General features: G+C 46.4%; 1 protein-coding gene and 1 pseudogene across 1 annotated transcript in view; both read right to left on the reverse strand.

Annotated features, from left to right (window-relative positions):
• PLEKHG4B (pleckstrin homology and RhoGEF domain containing G4B) overlaps positions 1 to 13,171 on the reverse strand; it is an 84,299-nt gene extending 71,128 nt beyond the window's left edge. The window contains 1 exon segment of the mRNA XM_036020308.1: positions 12,949 to 13,171. Within this exon segment, the coding sequence (XP_035876201.1) occupies positions 12,949 to 12,996 (48 nt within the window). The 5' untranslated portion in view covers positions 12,997 to 13,171.
• LOC114501004 lies at positions 7,209 to 8,962 on the reverse strand (annotated as a pseudogene).
• Positions 13,172 to 20,205: the final 7,034 nt, after the last annotated feature.

Raw genomic sequence — 20,205 nt, forward strand, 5'->3', positions numbered from 1 at the left:
ATAAATTTTTAAAGTTAGGTTCAAAAACGCCGAGTGGGAGTGTGATGTTGTATACCTGCACTGATAGTTTAACAGCGTCACCTGACACCTTCCCTAAGCATCCTGCGAGCAGGGACCCCAGACCACAGCGGGTTTACTGCAGCGGCGGGGACCACAGTCAGGAGTCGGCCTGATGTGGGCCCCTCACAGCGGGGGTGCAGGAGCCCTCCCCGCAGACTGGCAGCGCTGCTCTGCTTGATGGTGCCTTGAAGACAGCTGGTACCTGGGTCCTAATTTGATTTTAACAATTAAGGTAAGGAGGCCCCAATGTACGGTATTAAAGAAAGACCACAGATGTGCTTTAAATTAGGCATGATTCCTGTGCTTTTCCTAAAGGACCCCATGATTTAGACGTAATCTTTAAATCTTTAGATTCAGTGGGACAGTGATGACTGCTGACGCTGGGCTGAGCTGTCTGGGAATCAGTGCTGACACCGGGCGGAGGTTGCTCAGGATCTGGTGCTGGGCCTGGACCGAAGCACCTTTGTTTACTCCAGGAGGAGGCTGGAGGAAGGCTTCAGGACAGCACGTCTGCTGGGAAGGCTCTGTAGGAACACCCCCTGAGGCACCTCCCTCACTGGGGTGCAGGAGGGAGAGTAAGAGGCAGAGGAAAAAGCACGATCTAAAGTATTATAAGGGAAATGCAAGCTTTAGATACATGATAAAAACGACAAAAATTATGCTAATGAGAAACCTACGATGTATGTACTTGGAGTGCTGAGTAGCCCTTTGCATGGCCTCCATGCCCAGGAAAGTCACCATTAGGCTGGTGCAGGAGGCACATGGCCCCGGGCAAAGGCCAGCCTGGCATGTACAGCTGCACATGATGAGAACCGGCTCCTGAGGTTTCCCACGTGGGGCCCAAAGAAGGACCCAGAAAGGCATGTTCAACAAAACTGTTGGGGATCCTGAGTCTGAAGATGAAGCCAGAGCATGGAGCCCTAACCCACACTCAGAATGGACAGGGCCGGAGGCTAACCAATTGTTGGTATTCCAGCACAGGGGAATTGTGATGCAAGCAAGACGAACACAGCATACAGCAGCAGTGTCAAACTCATTTTCATGGGGGGCCACATCAGCCTCGTGGTTGCCTTCAAAGGGCTGACTGTCATTTCAACTCCTTAACAGTTAAGCAGTAGTTACACTTATACAGTCCTAAAATTATTCCGGCCCTTTGAAAGCAACCGCAAGGCTGATGTGGCTCCCGGTGAAAATGAGTCTGTCGCCCCTGGCATAGAGGAAAGGAGCTGTTGGTGCAAACTGGAAAACCACTGACAAGGGGTGTAGTGCCCAGTGGCGGCCAGGCTCAGTACACAGGCAGCCCGGACCTGGCAGAGCCCTAACAGTGGGCTGGCTCGTGACAACAGAGGCTGTGTCCACGTCTGCTGGGGGCTGGCCGCATGCTGTGTAGTCAGCATGTCTGCACAGCCTGGCTCTAAAGCGCTCCCACTGGAATTACAGCACCTGGCTTTGGGAGGGAGTCAGTAGGTACCCGATTTCTGAGCATGCCCATCCACAGGAGGGACTTACTCCTGTCATTTACAACAAAGTCTCCAGGAGGAAATGATGGCCCAAATCACAGGGTTCCTCAGACAATCTGAGTTTTTACCTGTGGTCCCGGCATTACCGCTTTTTTCCCCCTCAAAGTGGCCCAATTTGGACAATAAATGATACGGCCACTCTAATTATAACATGTAGGCTTCCTTGAGCCCATAAGGCGACAGTTCTCACCTTAAGTGGCCATAGGTTTATTATCCTGAATTTTCACAATTTGCTTCTCTCCCAACTGGCCTCACCTTGAGTGACGGGTAGGAGGTGAGTGAAGCGTGGGAAGCAAATGACAATGCAGAGGGCTGAGGTGTGGAGGTGAGTGGAAGTGAAAGTGAGTGAAGACTGAAGGTGAGCGAGTGGTGGAGGTGAGTGAGGGGGGAGGTGGGTGAGGGCAGAAGCAGGTAAGTAAAGATAAGGTAAGTGAGAGGTGGAGTGAGGGACGGTGGAGGAGAGTGAGGAATTTAGATTAGACGCTAGTAAACTATTCGACCTCTGTGTCCTTTCAGGACAGTGCTGCAGCTGCAGAAGGCGTGATCAGGCTTGCTGAACCCTCACAGGGATCTGGCAGCAATTCCACAAGTAACGCCAGCACATCCAAAGTGATGGCTGAATGTAGTGCAAAGGTGTGTGGCTGTGAGCAAGTCACGGGGAGGTGGAAATCACATCCCTGCACATGGGAACGACTGGGGAAACAGCTGTGTGTGGCTGGAACGTGCACCTGGGCTCTCTGGTCAGCGCTGCCCAAAGCCTCTCTCTTCCCAGGGTGGGGACACTGTTCTCCCACCTCACACACTGTGTTTTACTGACAGTGTGTGATTTCAAAACCAAGGAGCCCTGAGAAATGTGTCACTCTGTGAACGAAGTCTGGGAAGGAAAATCAAGAATAAAGCAGTGAAATTAGAAATAAAGTAAAACTCTCTCTTTCTGCACATGATATGATTGTGTATGCAGAAAATCCACAAAATCCACAAAAAAACCTACTAGGGCCAATAAATGGATTCAGCAAAGTTGCAGGGCATAAAATTGACATGCAAAAATCTGTTGTGTTTCTAGCAATGGACAATCCAAAAGGAAATTAAGAAAATAATTCCATTATACAATAGTATCCAAAAAGAATAAAATACATTTAACCAATGAGGTGAAAGACTTGTACACTTTAAACTACAAAACATTGCTAGAGGAAATTAAAGAAACCTAAATAAATGGAAAACATCCTGCATTCATGCATCGAAAGACTTACTACTCTTAAGAAGTCAACAGTATTCAAAGCAATCTGAACAAAACCTTTGCTGGTTAACTGAAAGACTGAATCTTTTTAGCTCCAGAAGAGAAAGCACACTTGCTTCCCCAACACACATGGCAAGTGGAGTGATGACGTGTCCAGATCCTTGAATCCGGAGAGGGGCCCCAGGGCGGTTCAGTGTGGTAGTGCAGCCAATCCTGGAGAAGCCAGTGGGAGCCCAGGGGAAAAGGACAGGGCACCCTGGAAGGGGTTCACCCTGGGAAATTAGTACAGTAATAATCTTCATGGTAATCTGGTGGTATCTGGTAAGCTCTTCCTGGCCCTTGCTCGGGTATTCTTAGATGACCAAGAATCTCTGTGGGGCTGCGAGAGGATAAATGAAAAATGTCCCCTAGAGTGTGAAGTGGTCCTATAGGGACATCCACCTCATTTGCTTTGTCCAGAGATGTGCACATAAAGGCTGGTTGTCCCTAGAAACGTGTTCAGACTTTGCAGACCTCAACATTGACACGGGAAACCGTGCCTCCGAGGTCAACAAGCCCCACGACAGTCAACCTCCTATTAATACCAAGATGAGGATCCTTGGATACCTCTCCACTGATTTTTGTGTGCACAACTAGAAAAAGCCAGCTACACAATCAGGCAGAATGAATGGAAAGAAAATGATGAGAGACTGTCTCAGAACTTAAAAAGGCTTTCTCCCCTAAGTTAAAATGAATCTATGTAAAAAGATTTACAAGAAAAAAAAGGAGAAAGCATTTCGATAAATGGATCAACTAATGATGTCACTTCAGTGGCAACTCAGTTCTTTAAGGCACCAAACACCGCTGTCTTTATTTTCAGGGGGGAAGGTCATCTGGAACTTGGCTCGTCAAGGATAGATATAAATTGTAAATGCCACTAAAACAAAATTTGGACCCAACTGTTCTCTCCTGTCTGTTTGAGTGAGTCTATAAAGGTGTGTTGTAAATGTGAGATAATATTCTGCCTCCGGTTGGTATTGTTAAAATTAATTTAAAGGCAAGTGCCTGTAAGGATTAGGTGCTCTAAAATTCCCAGAAACTAATTCGTGCTTTTCAAGTTCATGTGCTACAGGATTAATCCTTACTACATAAAAGCTAGCTTAAGTTTGCTGGTTTATGTAGAACAGACATGTCTTTACTTTACCTGGGTTTTACAAAAGTAAGTTTGTGTTAATAATTTATTTTGATGTGTATGAAATACGTTTATGGAGGCTAAGTGATAAAAAATACTGGGGCTCTGGGGAACCCAAGTAGCTGCTTGGTTCTTTTCCTGGCTTCCTGGCTCCCCATGTTTTGGTTTTTGCATCCCTCCTTGCATGACAGTGTATTTAAGCTGAAATTAAACGAAGGAATTTATGAGCTGGCATTATTGAAGGGAGACATCTTATTCTATCGCCAAGGTTGGGAAGGGTTACCTCAAGAAAATGCCAAGTTGGTAAATGCTTCCTTTCATAGTGAGCTCCCAGAAGACCAAGACTTTAAATGTCATTGACAGTCACCTGGAGATTTTGTTTATTGGGAAAGACACCAAATAAAAGACACTCTCCGACCTTCATGGATCAGACCTTAGTAGAGACCTAATCCTGAATGGACATCTACCTGTCTCTGACGCTTGCTTCCACCCATGAGGGACATCAAAAACTCCTCAGAGATGAGAAGCCACTGATACCAAAGGTAGACAGCTATCCCAAGATGTCAACAAGACTTGTATACCTACGGACTGATGGTGAACTCAGAAACCATGCTGTTTAATTGTCTTTATCTGCGTGCTAATAATGTAATTCATAACAGTTATACTTGTTCTTTGGGCTTTTGCATGTAGTCCAACTGAACAAGTATAAGATAACTGTTGGTGCTCTTTTTCTATGGCTATGTAACTGTTATACTCGATGCCAAATACAGAAAAATGAGGCAGAAGGCGAAACTCAGATCATGACAGTTTACGGGATGGAAACAATCCAGTGTTTTTTCACAATGAAAACCACAAGACACAACTGCCTTCCATTACCTGCCCTTCCCATTTCAGGAAAACTTGGCCTCAACTGACAGCCTGTGCTGTTACAGTACCGGCGGGCCCCCCCCCCCCCCCCGTGGTCGGAGAGATGACGTCAATACTGAGACATTCTTGGCACAAGCCTCCCTAGCACTGTAAGACCACTATCTGATCAGAAGGTTGGTCATCAATGCATCCTTTGGGTAGATTTATGACCAAAGAATAGGGAGATTATAGAAGAAAAGCGGGTTCTGTGGTAAGTCACCTCACAGGGTGATCTGATCATAAATTCCTAACTGGGCAGGTATAGGTGGGTAGTCACACCCCAGGTAAACAAGTTCTTTACAAAAAGGCTTGTCTTTACCTTAGGCAAGCCCTATCCATTGTTTCTGTGCACCCGGGTTAACATACCTTTGAAACGCCCCCTCTCACTCCTGCCCCTGCTTCTAATCCGATCCCTGCCTTGCTTCCCCCATCTTCATGTTATCTTCCTCGTGTTCCCTCCTTAAGTCCAAATGCATCAAAGAAACTGCAAACTGTTATTCTCTTGAGCATCTGATACCTTGCGTCCTGGCATATGTTGTCAGTTCTCTCAAATAAACTCATAAAAGTTCTCTATAGGATTGAGGGTCTGGAAATAAACCCATACAGCTATCTCCCATTGACTTTCAGCCAGTTTTCCGAGACTATTCAATAAGCAAAAACTAATTTGGTGGACAAAGAGGGACCACATTCTAAACCGGACCAGCTCAGGGGAGGCCTGCATGGTGGGCCTTACACAACCAAAGACTGAAAGCATCCACACAGGACAGTCTGAACATACAAGTTCCTAACTAAAAGCAGGTCATAGTGCGTAGTCATGTCCTAGACCCGTAGCTTCCTTGATAAAGGTCAATCTTTAAGTAAGCTTGTCTATTGTCTTTTGCATCTAAGGTAATGTACCTTTGAAATCTCAGAATATCTTTTGTAGGAGATCCGAGAACCCTTCATTGTTACCTTGTCCCCTGCATGCCATCTCCATGTGCTGTAAATATGAACAATCGGTACCGTCCAATGAAAAACAAGTAGGTATCTTTCTGTTTTGCTTTTAATCTAAGCTCAGAGATTTCCTCGTGTTGCTTTCTCCTGCCCCCTTAATCTAACACCAATGGAATTCCTGTAACCCTAACACCTCTAGCTTTCATTCTAATGTATACAATAAGCTGCAAAACTGCAATTCTCCAGACATTTTCTCAATCTGTTGAGATTTTGCTTCCCGGCAATTGTTGTCAGTTTGTCTTAAATAAAGTCATAAAAATTCTCTTCAGCTTTGGATGTTTCTTAGGTTAACAATTTCAACAAGTGGTGCTAGAAAAGTGGGTATCCATACACAAAAGAACAAAAGTTGGATGCCTATCTCACGCCATACACAAAAATTAACTAAAAATGGATCAGTGACCTACACATGAGCACTAAAGCTATAAAACTCTTAGGGAAAAAAAGGTAAATCTTCATGACCTTGTTTGTGGCAATGATTTCTTAGATATGACACTGAAAACAAAAGCAAGTATACATAAACATGTAAACTGAACTTCATTAAAATTAGAAAATTTGGTGTATCAAAGGGCCCTATCAAGGAAGTAAACAGATAATCAACAAGTGGGAGAAAATATTTATAAATCACATATCTGATAAAGAGTCCCGTTTCCAGATTAGATAAAGAAACATTGAAACTCTACACAAAAAGACAAACAATCCAATTTAAAAACAGGCAAAGACTGAATGGCCAGCTCTCCCAAGGAGATACACAGATGGTCAACGAGCACATGAAAAAATGCCCAACATCCGCCACTGTCAGGGAAATGCACACCAAAACTGCAGTGAAATGCCACTTCGCACACATGAGGATGACTATAATAATACTTTTTAAAAAACAGAAAATAAGTGTTGGTGAGGCTGTGAAGAAATTGGAACCCTCATACATTGCTGGTGGGAATTGAAAATGGTTAAGCTACTGGGGAAATGGTTAAGTGTGGTGGTTCATTAAGAAGTTAAATGTAGAATTTTACCATGTGACCTTGAAATGCTACCCCAAAGGTATATACCCCCAAATGAAAATATCTGTACACACAGAAACCTGTAAACATATTTCCATAGCAGCCCTATTCACAAAGGTCAAAAGATGAGATGGTTCAATATGTAGTATATGTATACAACAGAATAGCACGAGCCTTAAAAAGGAAGAAGTTCTGACACATGCTATAACGTGGCTGGACCTTGAGGATTTTATGCTGAGTGAAATAAGCAGTCACCACAAGACAAATACTGTGTGATTCTACTTATATGAGGTCCTCAGAGTTGTCACAATCATAGAGACAGAAAGTAGAATGATGGTGTCCAAGGGCTGTGGGTTATGGGTGATGGGACTTAGCATTTAATAGGCACAGAGCTGCTGATTTACAAGATGAAGGAGTTACAGGGATGGATGGAGGTGACCGCTGCACAACAATGTGAATGTTCTTAATACACTGAACTATACACTTAAAAGGTTAAAATGGTAAATCTCACGGTACATGCTTTTTTGAAGGGCAGCAAATGTTTGTTAGTGCCTCCAACAGCCAGTCTAGAGGTGGCACCTTCCCTTTCCTGGACCAGATTGGGCCACTCCACCCCACACACGCCCACGGGAGGGGGTCCCACTCAGCTCCCCCAGGAGCCACACCCACAACTGGGCCAGTACTGTGGGAGAGGAAGGCGGCGTTTTGCACCTCAATTTGAGATTGGGGAGTAAGGAGGAATAAAAAAATCAGGAGAAGCAAACACTTCGAAAGGTTCTGTTTGATAACAGGTTTGGGTAGAGGGGCTTCCCAGGCAGGCTGAAACCCCATGTTCTGCTCCACCATGTGAAGAGACACCCATGCTGGCGCTGATGGTCAAGAGGAACCAGCCAGACAAGATCAGTTGGAATGCACTGATTTGGAGGCTTCGTGTTCATTTTGCCCTTGGCCCCTTCTTAGTCAGCTTCCCTCTGCCCTTCCCCTGGAGCCTGAGGCCAAGGGCTCTCTCAATTTGCCCAGAGCCCGATTAATAGAAATGGTCAGTCCACCCTCATAGTTCATGATGACCTGCAGCTTTTTGTTGACTTTCATCACTAGGTCCTTCTGCAACAGTTCCTTGCCCTGCTGGCCCTGCTGGATCCCCTTGCCAATCTCCAGGGACTCCTGGTCGTGATGCAGCTCCTCAATCTCCCTGTCCAGCTTGGCCATATTCTTGGTGATCGGATGCTACTTGTTCTGGCCAGCTGCACATTTCTCGGAAATCTCCACATCTCTTCTGAGTCACTAAGATGGCCTGCAGGGACTTGGCCCTCACGGCTACTACGGGCCCTTCTTGAGCAACATGCTCACTGTGACCCAGTTGTTCTCAGCCACAGGGAAGTCAGTGGGCAGGTCCAGTGGCTCCACATTATTTATATTTTAACACAATTTAAAGAGCCACATAGTGTATGATTCCACTGACATGAAATATTCAGAGTAGATAAATTCACAGAAAGCACATCAGTGGTCCCAGGCACTGGGAGAGGGTGGGATGGGGGGACTCTGCTTAATGGGTGCAGGGGCTTACTCTGAGGTGACAAAAATGTTCTGGAACAAGAGAGAGGTGGTAGTTGCACAGCATTGTAAATGCACTCAATGCCACTGAATTGTTTGCTTCAAAATGGTTAATTTTATGTTATGTAAATAAATTTCACCTCAATAAATTATTTTTTAAAAATTAGTTAAAGCCCTGGCTGGCGTAGCTCAATGGATTGAGTGTGGGCTGTGAACCAAAGTGTCGCAGGTTCGATTCCCAGTCAGGGCACAACCTGGGTTGCAGGCCACGGCCCCCAGCAACCACACATTGATGTTTCTCTCTCTCTCTCTTTCTCCCTCCCTTCCCTCTCTAAAGATGAATGAATAAAATCTTAAAAGAAAATTAGTTACAGTACCTTCCAGAAATTGCGCTAGTATCATTTCCCCTCATTTGTTGCGCTGCTATTGCTCTCTGTCCCCAACAGCCCTTGCACGTGCTTTTCCCAGTTAACGCTGCGCTTGCGACACAGGCCACATTCTTCTCTGAGGCTAGTCGGCACATGTTGCTAGCCACCATGAGTCTCTGGACACACAAACATCACTTGGAGAACTAAGTGCTTACTCCTTTACCCAGTGTGGTACTCCAGACCGACTGAAGGCTCATTCCAATTAGGTTTGCTTTAGTCTCTGAATAATCCAGAAGGAAAGCTCTGAGGCCTTGGAACCAAGCGGAGTTTGATTTGGGCACTTCCACAAAACATTTCTTTTTTAAAACATAGATGATTATATTGTCAAAAATAGTACCTAATTGTAGTCATAATTCTTCTTCTCAGTTGATATGTTTGAGTACAAAAATGCCTTGAAGATAACTTTACTGAATAGTTTTCCTTATGTGATTTGACAAAAATATGAAAACTCAATCCATTTTTTTTATTTGTAGTTAAATCCCTCTACTGAATCACAGAGTAGCAGCTAACATTTTCAAGTACTGCAGACGCTATTCTAAGCAACTGTAATACTGGTCTCATCCCCCTCCTGAAGACAGGGAGACGGTGAGGGGAGGAGCTGGCTTGCCCGCCTTCTCAAGGGGGAACCAGGACTACACACAGGCCCCTGCGGCTGCACAGACAACGTCCCAACCACCAAGCCACTGCCTCTGTGCCGCACTGTCCTTTGTCTCGTTCTGGGAGGGACAGGGTCAAGAGCTCTCAGAAACTCATTCTACCCTCTTCACTCTCCAGGCAGTCACCTGATGGCTCACAGCTAATTACAGATGGGAGAGTTTCTACCACGCCAAACCACAGCTCCACTTGACCATGAAGGGAGGGGTCATCCTCCAGGCTGCCCTTTCCACTCATTTGAAACACATTCAGGCATTTCTTTTCTGCTCTGCTCACCATCATCCCCACCCCCAAAACACACACACAAAGCACATTCATTACGTCACACCAGGGTTTATTGAGCCTTTCTCTGTAATTGTCTTGGGCCCGCTTTGACTATATCCCACTTGGACAAAGAAGGTTTCCCAGAATGAGCTATGCCCTGGCAGGGCAGGCTCTGCATCTGTGTGGCCCACAGAAGGTTGGGACTGGGCAGGGAAGCGAAAGTGGGCTGTAGAAGTGGGGGGAGGGTCACCACCATGTGACACCTACTGTGTGACATGCACTATTCCAGGTATCAGAGAAACAAGGGGAATGAAATAAAGCTTGGGGAGACAGGCAATCAAGGAGGTCCAGACACAGGTGACGTCACTTTAGACCCTCCTATGGAGACCCACATGTAGAGAAACCAAGCAGGAAAGGGGCTAGGGTGGGGTGGAAGCGGGGGAATGCCACAAAGCAGGCTGCAAGCAGGATGATGGGGGGGGGGGCGGATTTTCTGAGGGCGATGCCTACCATGAATGACCGGGGTGGGGGCCCAGGTCAGGAGGCTGCAGGCAGGTGAGACTTCTCCAGCAGGGGTACACATAATCATGACCTGGCTGACTTGATCAATTCTAGTGCAGAACTTCAAATTAATTAATTCCTAACTGTTGTTGCATTAGATTTAACCCTGTTACTAGGTCTCAGAAACATAAGTCGTTTTAAAGGAATTTGGGCCCAGATGTGAACAGAGACACCTGGAGACACCTGGAAAAGTGTCCCAGATATCAGGACAGAGGCAGTGCTCAACTTGGGGATATTCAGCTAAATGATGAACTGCGTTTCCTTTCCAGAAGCATCTACATATCCATTTTTATGTTATTTTTAATTTTTCCTTTTTATTGAATTTATTGAAGTGACACTGGTTAACAAAATTATACAGGTTGTAGGTGCACAGTTCCAGAACACACCATCTGTACCTTGTATTATGCATTCACCACCCCAGGTCTCCGTCCATCACCATTTATCCCCTTCATACCCTCCTACTCCTCCCCTGACCCACCGCCCACAGCAATCACCACACTGTTGTCCATGTCCATGAGTTCTTCCTCTCTTTTTTTCCTTGACTGCTCAGCGCTCCAAGAGGTAGGTGAGCCATGCGTTATTCCTACACATGTGCACAGACTGGAGCTCTGAGAGGCTGAACTACTAGCCCAGAGGCCGACAGCTAACAAAGGGTGGATGCAGGAGCACGTGCAACCTCTGAGACTCCAGGCCTGTTCTCTAGGCACTGGTTGGGGTCTGGTGTCTTTTCCCCACTCCACGAGCACTGCCCTCCTGGCCCCTTGTAGAGTAAATACTGAAGGTGGGCATGTCTTCTCCCCATAGGACCCCAGGTTCCCCAGACACCCAGGATCAACTCATGCAGGAAAGGACTTGGCACCTCTCAGTCCACCCTCCACTTCCCCCCACCCCCTTACCCCAACCTCTTCTCTTGACTCGCTGAGCTGAGGACCAGAGAGCCCTGGCAGAGGGATACAGGTGAGGAAGTCTCAATCCCGCCCCCCCCCCCCCCCCCCCCCCCCCCCGCCAGCTTCCCAACAGAAGCCCCTGCCTCAGGGCGTAGCCACGTGGGGAGTAGTGAGGGAAACCACAGCTTCAGGGCTGCTTCTTGTCTGGGAGACACGGGCAACAAAAAGTCTCACTTTGCACCATCCAAAGAATGGGTATCCAGCCTAGGAAGACTGCTGTTAGGGCTCAGCAGGCTGCAGTTTGGGCCTAGCAGGCTGTATGTGACTTGTATTTCTGTTCCAGCATAAAGAGAGGACACAGTTTTGTGTGAAGGAGAGACGCGGTGGCCTGTGAACTGGTTTTGAATGACTTTCTTACAAAGCCGCTGGGATCTGGGAACCTGGAGCCTGCTATACTCTTCTCTAGGTTTTATAAGTATTCACGTGAGACCACCAGCAGGCTCCGAAGCTAACTGATGCCACAGACACAACAGTCTTAATTTCACCGAGGCCATTTCAGACTAGATCCACACTGGACCCCTCTAATGGGATAAAACATGAGGAATCTCTGGCTAACCACAGGTTACCTGCCACCCAGGCCCACCACCCACCAGGATGTCATGGCTCTACTCTCTGCGGTGCAGCTGGACAGTCCACAGCCGCCTTGCACATCTGCAGACTAGACCCAATACAGTGAGATCAAAATGCATGTCACCACAGAAGCAAAAGTGGGTTTGTTATCTGGGTGGCTGATGCCCAGCTCTGCAGATAGGACTGCATTGTGAATGGAAACGTGTAGCGTGGGCTGTTAAACATCTTAGCCTCTGGATGTGTTTCAATGAGAGCAAGCATTTCCCATAAAGTGACTTGGAGAGTTCCCCCTGACCCAGAGACCCGGTAGATGTGAGGTCGCTTGGGGAATGGAAGCCGAACCTCACTCTGTCCACTTTGAAATCTCTCCACATGAAGCTGAGAGGCTCACTCTCCTCCCAGAGCCCGAGCCCTGTGTAGCACAGCCATTTCATAAGGTATTACTTATGCACAGTTTCAATTACATTTAACTTAATTTTGAATTGCATGTTTTAATTATTAAACACCTGCAAGTAACAATTAAAATTTTTTAAGTAAAAATGCTGTCAGGTAACATGAATCAAGTGTAATTACTTCACCAAACACTTTACTCTAGTTTCACTGGAAAAAGGGAAAGGCAAACCCAATACACTTCTTTACAGTTCACACGAAGCAATACTCAGAGCAGCTCTCCTTACATTTCTCCAAACACTTGTTTTACTAGGCAACGTTCATTATTTAAATCAACTGACCTTCCAATGTAAAAGTCAATCCTGGAATTTCTTTCAGTAAAAATTCTGTGCCTTTGTGCACCATAGTTCATTGGATTGTCCTAGCAGTTTTGAGCTAATGAGTAACTTAGGAACATTCTCATCCTTGGCAACAATTTCACAAACGTCTTTTTGTCTTACACTCCCTCCCTCTGCACTCCTTTCAGACCCCAGGAATGCAAATCTGTCTTGGAAAGCATATTTTCCTCATAAATATTCATAAAGTTAAGGGAAAAGTTTGCTAAACTGTGTTCCAAAGAGGAGAAAATCAAAGCTTCCTCCCCTTGCTGCAGCGGAGGCGCTCAGGACCTCACCTTCCCGCGGCCGGTTCCTTACCTGGCCACTCGAGCCCTTGTCGCCGGAGCCGTCCGCGCTGAGAGCCATGGTGGTGCTGCCTTTGTCCAGCCTCAGGGGCCAACGTCCCCATAGAGGCCACCGCCCGGAGCCGGGGCGGGAGTGAGGCCCGCAGTGGGCCTGGAGGACCCTCCCCGGCCGCACCCCCACCCCGCCCGGCGGCGGAAGCGAAGGGCGGACCACGAGGGCGGGATCTCACTTCGAGGGGGCTCCAGGCGGGGGCGGGGCCTCACCTCGCTGGAACTCGGAGGCGGGGTCTCATCCCCACCCACCCACCCCCCAGTTCTCGGGCGGGGTCTCACCTTGCAGGGGCTCCCAGGCGGGGGGCGGGGTCTCACCTCGAGTGAGGAGTGCCTGGCAGGAGCAAAGCCTAACCCTCCCCACCCCAGGGGTCTACAGACGAAGATGGGGTCCTCCTTCCCTCCCCGCAACCTCCCCTCGGGGAGGCGGACCCTGAGTGCAAGTGCTTCGACCTGACGCTCTCACCTGGGCGGGGCCCAGTGGGGCTCCACCCTCTGGAGATGGAGCGGCCGTGGCATTTTCTTTTACTTTGTTCTCACGAAGCCTCGGGAACTTGCCATTTTGTTCTCAGACCAGTAGCTCTGGCTCTGAACTCGATTTCCGCTCGTGTAGACAGACCAGACCCTGATTTCTGTCTGCGAAGACTATTGAACCCCGATTTTACCCAGTGAAGACAGGTATAGACAGGTCCCTGATCTCCGCTGGTGTAGAGGGACTAGTAAAGACACCTGGACCCCTGATTTCCACCGGTATAGATACATGGACTTCGATTTAGGCTAGTGTAGATGGACCGACCTTCTCTTCCCGTCCAAGTGAGCACATTGCTTGTGGGGATTCCAGCATGAGCCCTCTGGCCCTTGTCTCAGAATAAGGGGCTGAGCTGGGGCCCACCTTCCCCTCTTTGGGGAGTCAGGCACCCGGAGAGTCGAACAGGCTCTCACCAGGTTTGCAATTTTAACGCCTTGTTTTATAGACAACCTCCAAAAAGCACAGTATCTCCCACACCACAGTGAAAAATGACTTCCCTGTAGCTAGGTGACTTGTAGGATTTTGCCTGACCGCCTGAGAAGGCAGCCAGAGTCCCAGGTGAACCAACCTCCTCTAGGGGGTGGTATCCCAGCAGAGCCTGCCCATCTTTATGTTGTCTCTCCCTCTGCTGTGTCCCGACTGGACACTCGGGTACAGGCTCACCCACCGGCATGCTCATTTGGGATTATCCCAACTGAGCTTTAGCTCAGTTGTTCGGAGAAAAGAGCTGCACTCTCAGCCACAGGTTGCAGAGGGAATGGCAGTGAGGGTGGCAGGGGTGAGATCTGCACCCTCCCCCAGCACAGGGCCTTTTTGAATTTTTCTGGTCGTTCCCTGCCTTGCTTCCTGAAACCTCCAGCCCTCCCACGGAGCCCAAGCAGAATCCACCAGTCTTCTGGGAATCTGGGTGTTACTCCTGTCTGCACCTCCCTGAGGCCACCAAGCATCCCTGCCTTGCCCTTCTGCCACCTGCGCTCCCTGTGGGAGTCCTGACCACGACATTCTAGGAACAGGAGCCAGGCTTTATAAACCTGTATGGGTCCAAAGCACCTGCCAGGACAGAACTGGGAATGTTGGCACACCTCCAGAGCATGTGACTTTGTCCCTCACAGGACCCAGGAGCTGACCTTAGGGGAGGTCAACAGTGACCCAGATGCCTGGTCAAGGTGCAGCCCTGGACTCTCATTCTCACTGGAGACTTGGGGGCCTACAGGTGGAGCCAGTCTTCCCACGCCTCTGTTGTGGGGGGAAAGCTGAGCTGGCACAGGGCGAACCCGGGGGGTCTTCTTTGTACTGTCTCCCGTCATAATATCTAGGGATCCGGTTCCTGCCTTGCTGTGTATCCATAAAGTCAGGGATGTTTTCTAAGAAGTTTTTCCCCAAACTTAGACAATTGAGATCGTTTCATTTATTCAAAAGATACTTACTGATTATACAGTTTCGGCCAGTCATTACATAGCCCCTGTCAGGGCCCTAGAGGGTCTGACATTCCAATGGAGGGAGACAAACAATAGACCTAGAACAGAGAACATAAACCTCGATGCAGAAGATGGTCCGGGCAGAGAAGACTGTGCAGGGACTGGAGACAGTGAAGGAAATGCCTGGTCAAAGCCCTGGGCTTGGAAGGGACCTGGTGCGCGTGGGGAAGGCTGGTGTACACAGGAGCACGGTGAACGAGGGCAATGTGAAGCAGACAAGGCTGGAAAGGCTGTGGGGATAAATAGGTCACAGTGATGGGTTCTGTTTTATTTGGAGTGTTGTGGGAAACCACTGCAGAAAGAGTTTGGAACAGAAGTGACACTATTTGATGTACATTCCAAATATCTCACTCTCTGCCATGTGGAGACCCCAGGCGGTCAAGGTTAGGGAGACCAGTCAGGAAGCACTTGCCACAATCTTGGTGAGAGTGACAGGGCTGGATCAAAGTGGGAATGACAGAGGTTGTGAGAAGTGGTCAAAGCAGGATATACTTAGAAGCAGAGAGGCTGGGAGGACTGGCTGACTGCTGGCTGTGGAGAGTGAGGGAAAGAGAAGCCAAGGAGGACCCTGGGAGGCATTTCAAATTAGCTAAGCACAGCCCATGCCCACCACCTCCTGAGTGCTTTCCTGCATACAGAAGCTGGAGACGGCAAAGCTACATGCCCTGGGTCCCTTGAGTCTGAGATCACAGATGGGCCTGGTTTTGCTGAGACATGCACCCCATGAGATGTGCAAGGAGCCACAGAAAGTAGTGGCTGTCACAGCATATCGGCGGTGGAGGTGACTGACTGGTTTGTCTGGGGCAGTTCAGATCCCGTCCCAGCAGCAGTGGTGCTGAGAAGCAGAAGGGAGCAGAGCAGGGGGAGTTTCCTAACACTCTCACAGCACGGTCAGCTGTTTCTCAGACTTGCTGTTTCTGTCTGGTCCTCGATACCTGACCCTCTCACAGGTGCTATAATCTACTAATATCTTCTACTACATCTCTTACTGCATAAATTAGCTACAGCGGATTCTGCTGTCTGCAGGTGAGAATTGGCACCAAGACAGCAATTCAGGATTTGAGGTCTGATTGGCAGGTGGAAGTCAGTGCTACTTACTGAGATGGGAGAGACTGGGGGGAAAGCAGATTTTAGAGAAGAAGACATATTAACATTGAGATACCTGTTAGACCTGTAGAGCGGACCAGCTGCTGAATGAGCTTGGTGCTATGCTGAGAGGAGAGGTCAGGTTGGAAATACAGATCTGGAAGCAACTACACATAGGTGTGTTTAGAGATGAGGAGACTGAATGTGTAAACAGAAGGGAAGAGGGACCGGGACTGAATAGATGGGCCTCCTTCTCAGACCTCCTAACTCATTCGATGAGGCCAGCATTACCCTGACACCAAAGCCAGAGAAAGACACACGCAAACTACACATCCACATCCCTGATGAATACATAATAGATGCAAAACTCCTCAGTAAAATTTTAGCAGCATATTAGAAGAATTATTCACCATGAACAAGTGAGATTTATCCTAGGAATGCAAAAGTAATTTGGCACAAGGAAATTAATCAATGCAATGCTTCTCAGTAACAGAACCATGTGGGGGAAAATGATCATCTCAGCGGATGGCAGTGGAAAAGGCATTTCAAAAATCCAACACCCTTTCATGATAAGAGCTCTCAGAAAATCAGGATTAGAGGAAAAATCCCTCAACATGATAAACAATATTTATGGAAAAGAGATAGTTAACATCATAAACAATAGTAAAAGACTGAAAGCTTTCTCCTTAAGATCAGGAACAAGACAAGGGTGCCTGCTTTCACCACTGCTATTCAACTTTGTCCTGGAAGTTCTAGCCAGAGCTGTTAGAGGCAACAAAAAGAAAGAAAAGGCATTCAAGTTGGAAAGAAAGGGGTAAAACTACCTCTATTCATAGTGACATTATCCTATACATAGAAAATGCCAAAGAATCCACCAAAAAGTCACTAGAGCCAATTGATGGATTTAGCAAAGTTGCAGGGTACAAGACCAACACACAGAAATCAGCTGGGTTTGTATATACCAGCAATGAACAATTCAAAAAGAATCAACAAAATAAATCCATTTATAATAGCATCTAAAAGAATTAAATGCTTAGGAATATATCTAATCAAGGAGGTGAAAGGCTTGAATGCTGAAAACTATAAAACTTTACAGAAAGAAATAAAAGAGATCTAAATAAATGGAAGTACATGGTGTTCGTGGGTAGGAAGACTTAACATTGTCCAAATGTCAACACTGCCTAAAGTGATCTACAGATTGAACACAATTCCTATCAAAAATCCCAACAGCCTTTTTCACAGAAATTGAAAAGCTGATTCTCAAATTCACATGGAATTACAGGGGTCCCCTAATAGCAAAAATAATCTTGAGAAAAAGAATGAAGTTGGAGGGCTCACACTACCTGAATTCAAAACTTATCATAAAACTTCAGCAGTTAAGTGTGGTTCTGGCATAAGGACAGAGGTACAAGCCAATGGAAGAGAACAGAAAGCCCGGAAATAAACTCTCACTCAAATAAACACTCATATATGGTCAAATGATTTTCAACAACGGTGCCAAGAGCATTCAATGGGGGAAGGACAGTCTTTCAATGGGAAAGCTAGATATCCACGTGCAAAAACAGTGAAGTTGGACCCATACACTTCATACCATACTGGTACTTCATACCATTCACAAAATTTAACTAAAAATGGGCCAAAGACCTAAATGTAAGTGCTAAACCTATAAGATTGTCAGAAAAAAAATCATAGGAATAAATCTTCACATCCTTGGATTTGGCAGCCGTTTTGTAGACATGACGGTAAAAGCATGTGCAACAGAAGAGAGAATACATCAGTTGGACTGCATCAGAATTAGAAACTTTATGCATTGAAGGAGTCTATCAAGAAAGTGAAAAGCCATCCCATAGAATGGGACAAATTATTTTTGTGACATAAGTTCGACAAGAGATTAAAATTCAAAATATATACATAACTTCTAAAATTCAACAACAGAGATGAACAATCCAATTAAACAATGGTCAAAGGACCAAAATCAGTATTTCTTCAGAGAATATATGCAAATGACCAAGAAGACCATGGAAAGGTGTTTGACATCATTAGTCACTGGGAAACGTAAGTCAAAACCACTTCACACTCATGAGGACGGCTGTAATAAAAGGAGGGAAGTAATAAGGGTAAGTGAGGATGCGGAGAAGTTGGAATCCTCCTATCTTGTTCTTGGGAATGTAAAATGGCTCAGCCTCTGGAGAAAACAGTTTTTCACTTCCTCAGAAAGTTAAACATAGAGCTACTATGTAACTAAGCAATTCCATTCTTATGTGTATACTCAAGAGAAGTGAACGTGTAAGTCCACACAAAAATTTGTACACACGTGTTCACAGCAGCACTTTTCACCATCACCGAAAGGTGGAAACGACGCAGTGTGCATCCCCACACGAACAAATGAACACAAGTGGCTGGTCCATCCGATGGAATGTTTGTTGCTTCGCCAAGAGAAGAATGAAGTCCTGACAGATGCTACAGCACGGATGAGCCTTAAAAACATTTTGCCGACTCAAAGGAGCAAGACACAAAAGGCACATGTTTGTCTAGTTCTGTTTATATGAAATACCTAGAGTAGATAAATGCACAGAGAGGAAGTAAATGATTGTTTGCCAAGGGCTGTGGAGGGGGCGTGGTGGGTGGTGAGTGCCTGACGGGCGCCACATTTCCTTCGGGGGTGATGAAAACGATGAAGCCAGGTAGTGATGGTGATTATATAACACGGTGGATCTACCAAATACTCGTACCACTGAACTGTACACTTCGTAATGGTTAAAATGGTGAATTTTATGCTATGTGAATTTCACCTCAATAAAAATAAATTGCAAGTAGATTGAAGAATTGAATATATAAAGCAGAATCTTAAAATTAAAAAAAAGATCATTAAGAAGTTGGGATAGGGAAGTATTTAATAAATGAGATACACAAAGCACAGACTTTGAATAAAATGATTGATATATTTGACTACATTAAAATTTCATACTGCTGGGTGATAAATTTAAAATATGAGCCACAAAATGGGAAATATTTGAAACTCTTACAGCCAACTAATGACCAGATTCCAGAATATTTAGAGTTCCTACAAACTATCATCTATAACAAAAGCCTTGTGGGACATTCGGCAAAGGTTATGAATTGGCATTTTAAAAAGACTAAACCCTAATGATCAATTTAAAAAAATGTTCAGCATTTCCAGCAATCAAAAAAAAAAAAAAAGAAAGAAAGTGTAAACAAGATCTCATTTTACACCTGTAATTTTGGAAAGTATTTAAGGCCTAAAAATATTTTTATAAATATAAAGCTAAAATATCTAATAGGCTACAATATTAAGGTCTAAAAATCCAAGTGTATGCCGTTTGCTGAGAGTACCGGTGGACATGGCGATGAAACGTCACGTTATCAAATCCCCTTAAGGGACACATCTGAGAGGGACACCTGCAGTGGCAGAGGGGACTCACAGGGTCCCCTCTACAGCACTGTGCCCGCCCAGTTGCAGAGACTCTCCATCAGCTTGGGAACAAAGAGTGAATTCTGACACTTACACAGAGGAGCACAGCAGGTAAAATAGATGAACAGAGAAGCTTCGAAGGCAATGTTAAGTAAAAAACACCCAGCAAGTTACAAAAGGATCAGAAGAATGTCCTGTCATTTAGGCAAACCCTAGAAATATCCCCAGGTCTCTGGACTGTCTAGCAATGCATGCTCATACTCTTAAAGCATAAAATCGTGCATGGAACGACAACACGCAGAGGTTTATCCCAGGAGGGCTCCGTGTGAATGTCTGGTGAAACCGGGCTGCAGGTGGGCGGCGGCAACACTCCTCCGGGAGCGGGAAGTTTGTTCGGGTTCCGCTGTGGGAGCCACCAGACGCCGAGCTCAGGGCTCCGACTGCTTTACAACTTCTCGGTGTGTGTGTGTGTGTGTGTGTGTGTGTGTGTGTAAATTTTATTCTACATTTGCTCCCGATTCCAGTTTAAGTTTTAATCAGAGATTATACTAGGAAATACACTGGCGCAGGCAGCAATGATCGAATACGTGTGCAATGGCTTGTTCTGGGGAGGACGCAATGGATGGAGCGCCTGAAATGAGGGTGCCAGTAGAGCTGCGCGCACCCCCGGTGCCCAGAATCGCTGCGCGGAAT

This window comes from Phyllostomus discolor, chromosome 3, assembly GCF_004126475.2.
Source record: "Phyllostomus discolor isolate MPI-MPIP mPhyDis1 chromosome 3, mPhyDis1.pri.v3, whole genome shotgun sequence".
NCBI classification, from domain to species: Eukaryota; Metazoa; Chordata; class Mammalia; order Chiroptera; family Phyllostomidae; genus Phyllostomus; species Phyllostomus discolor.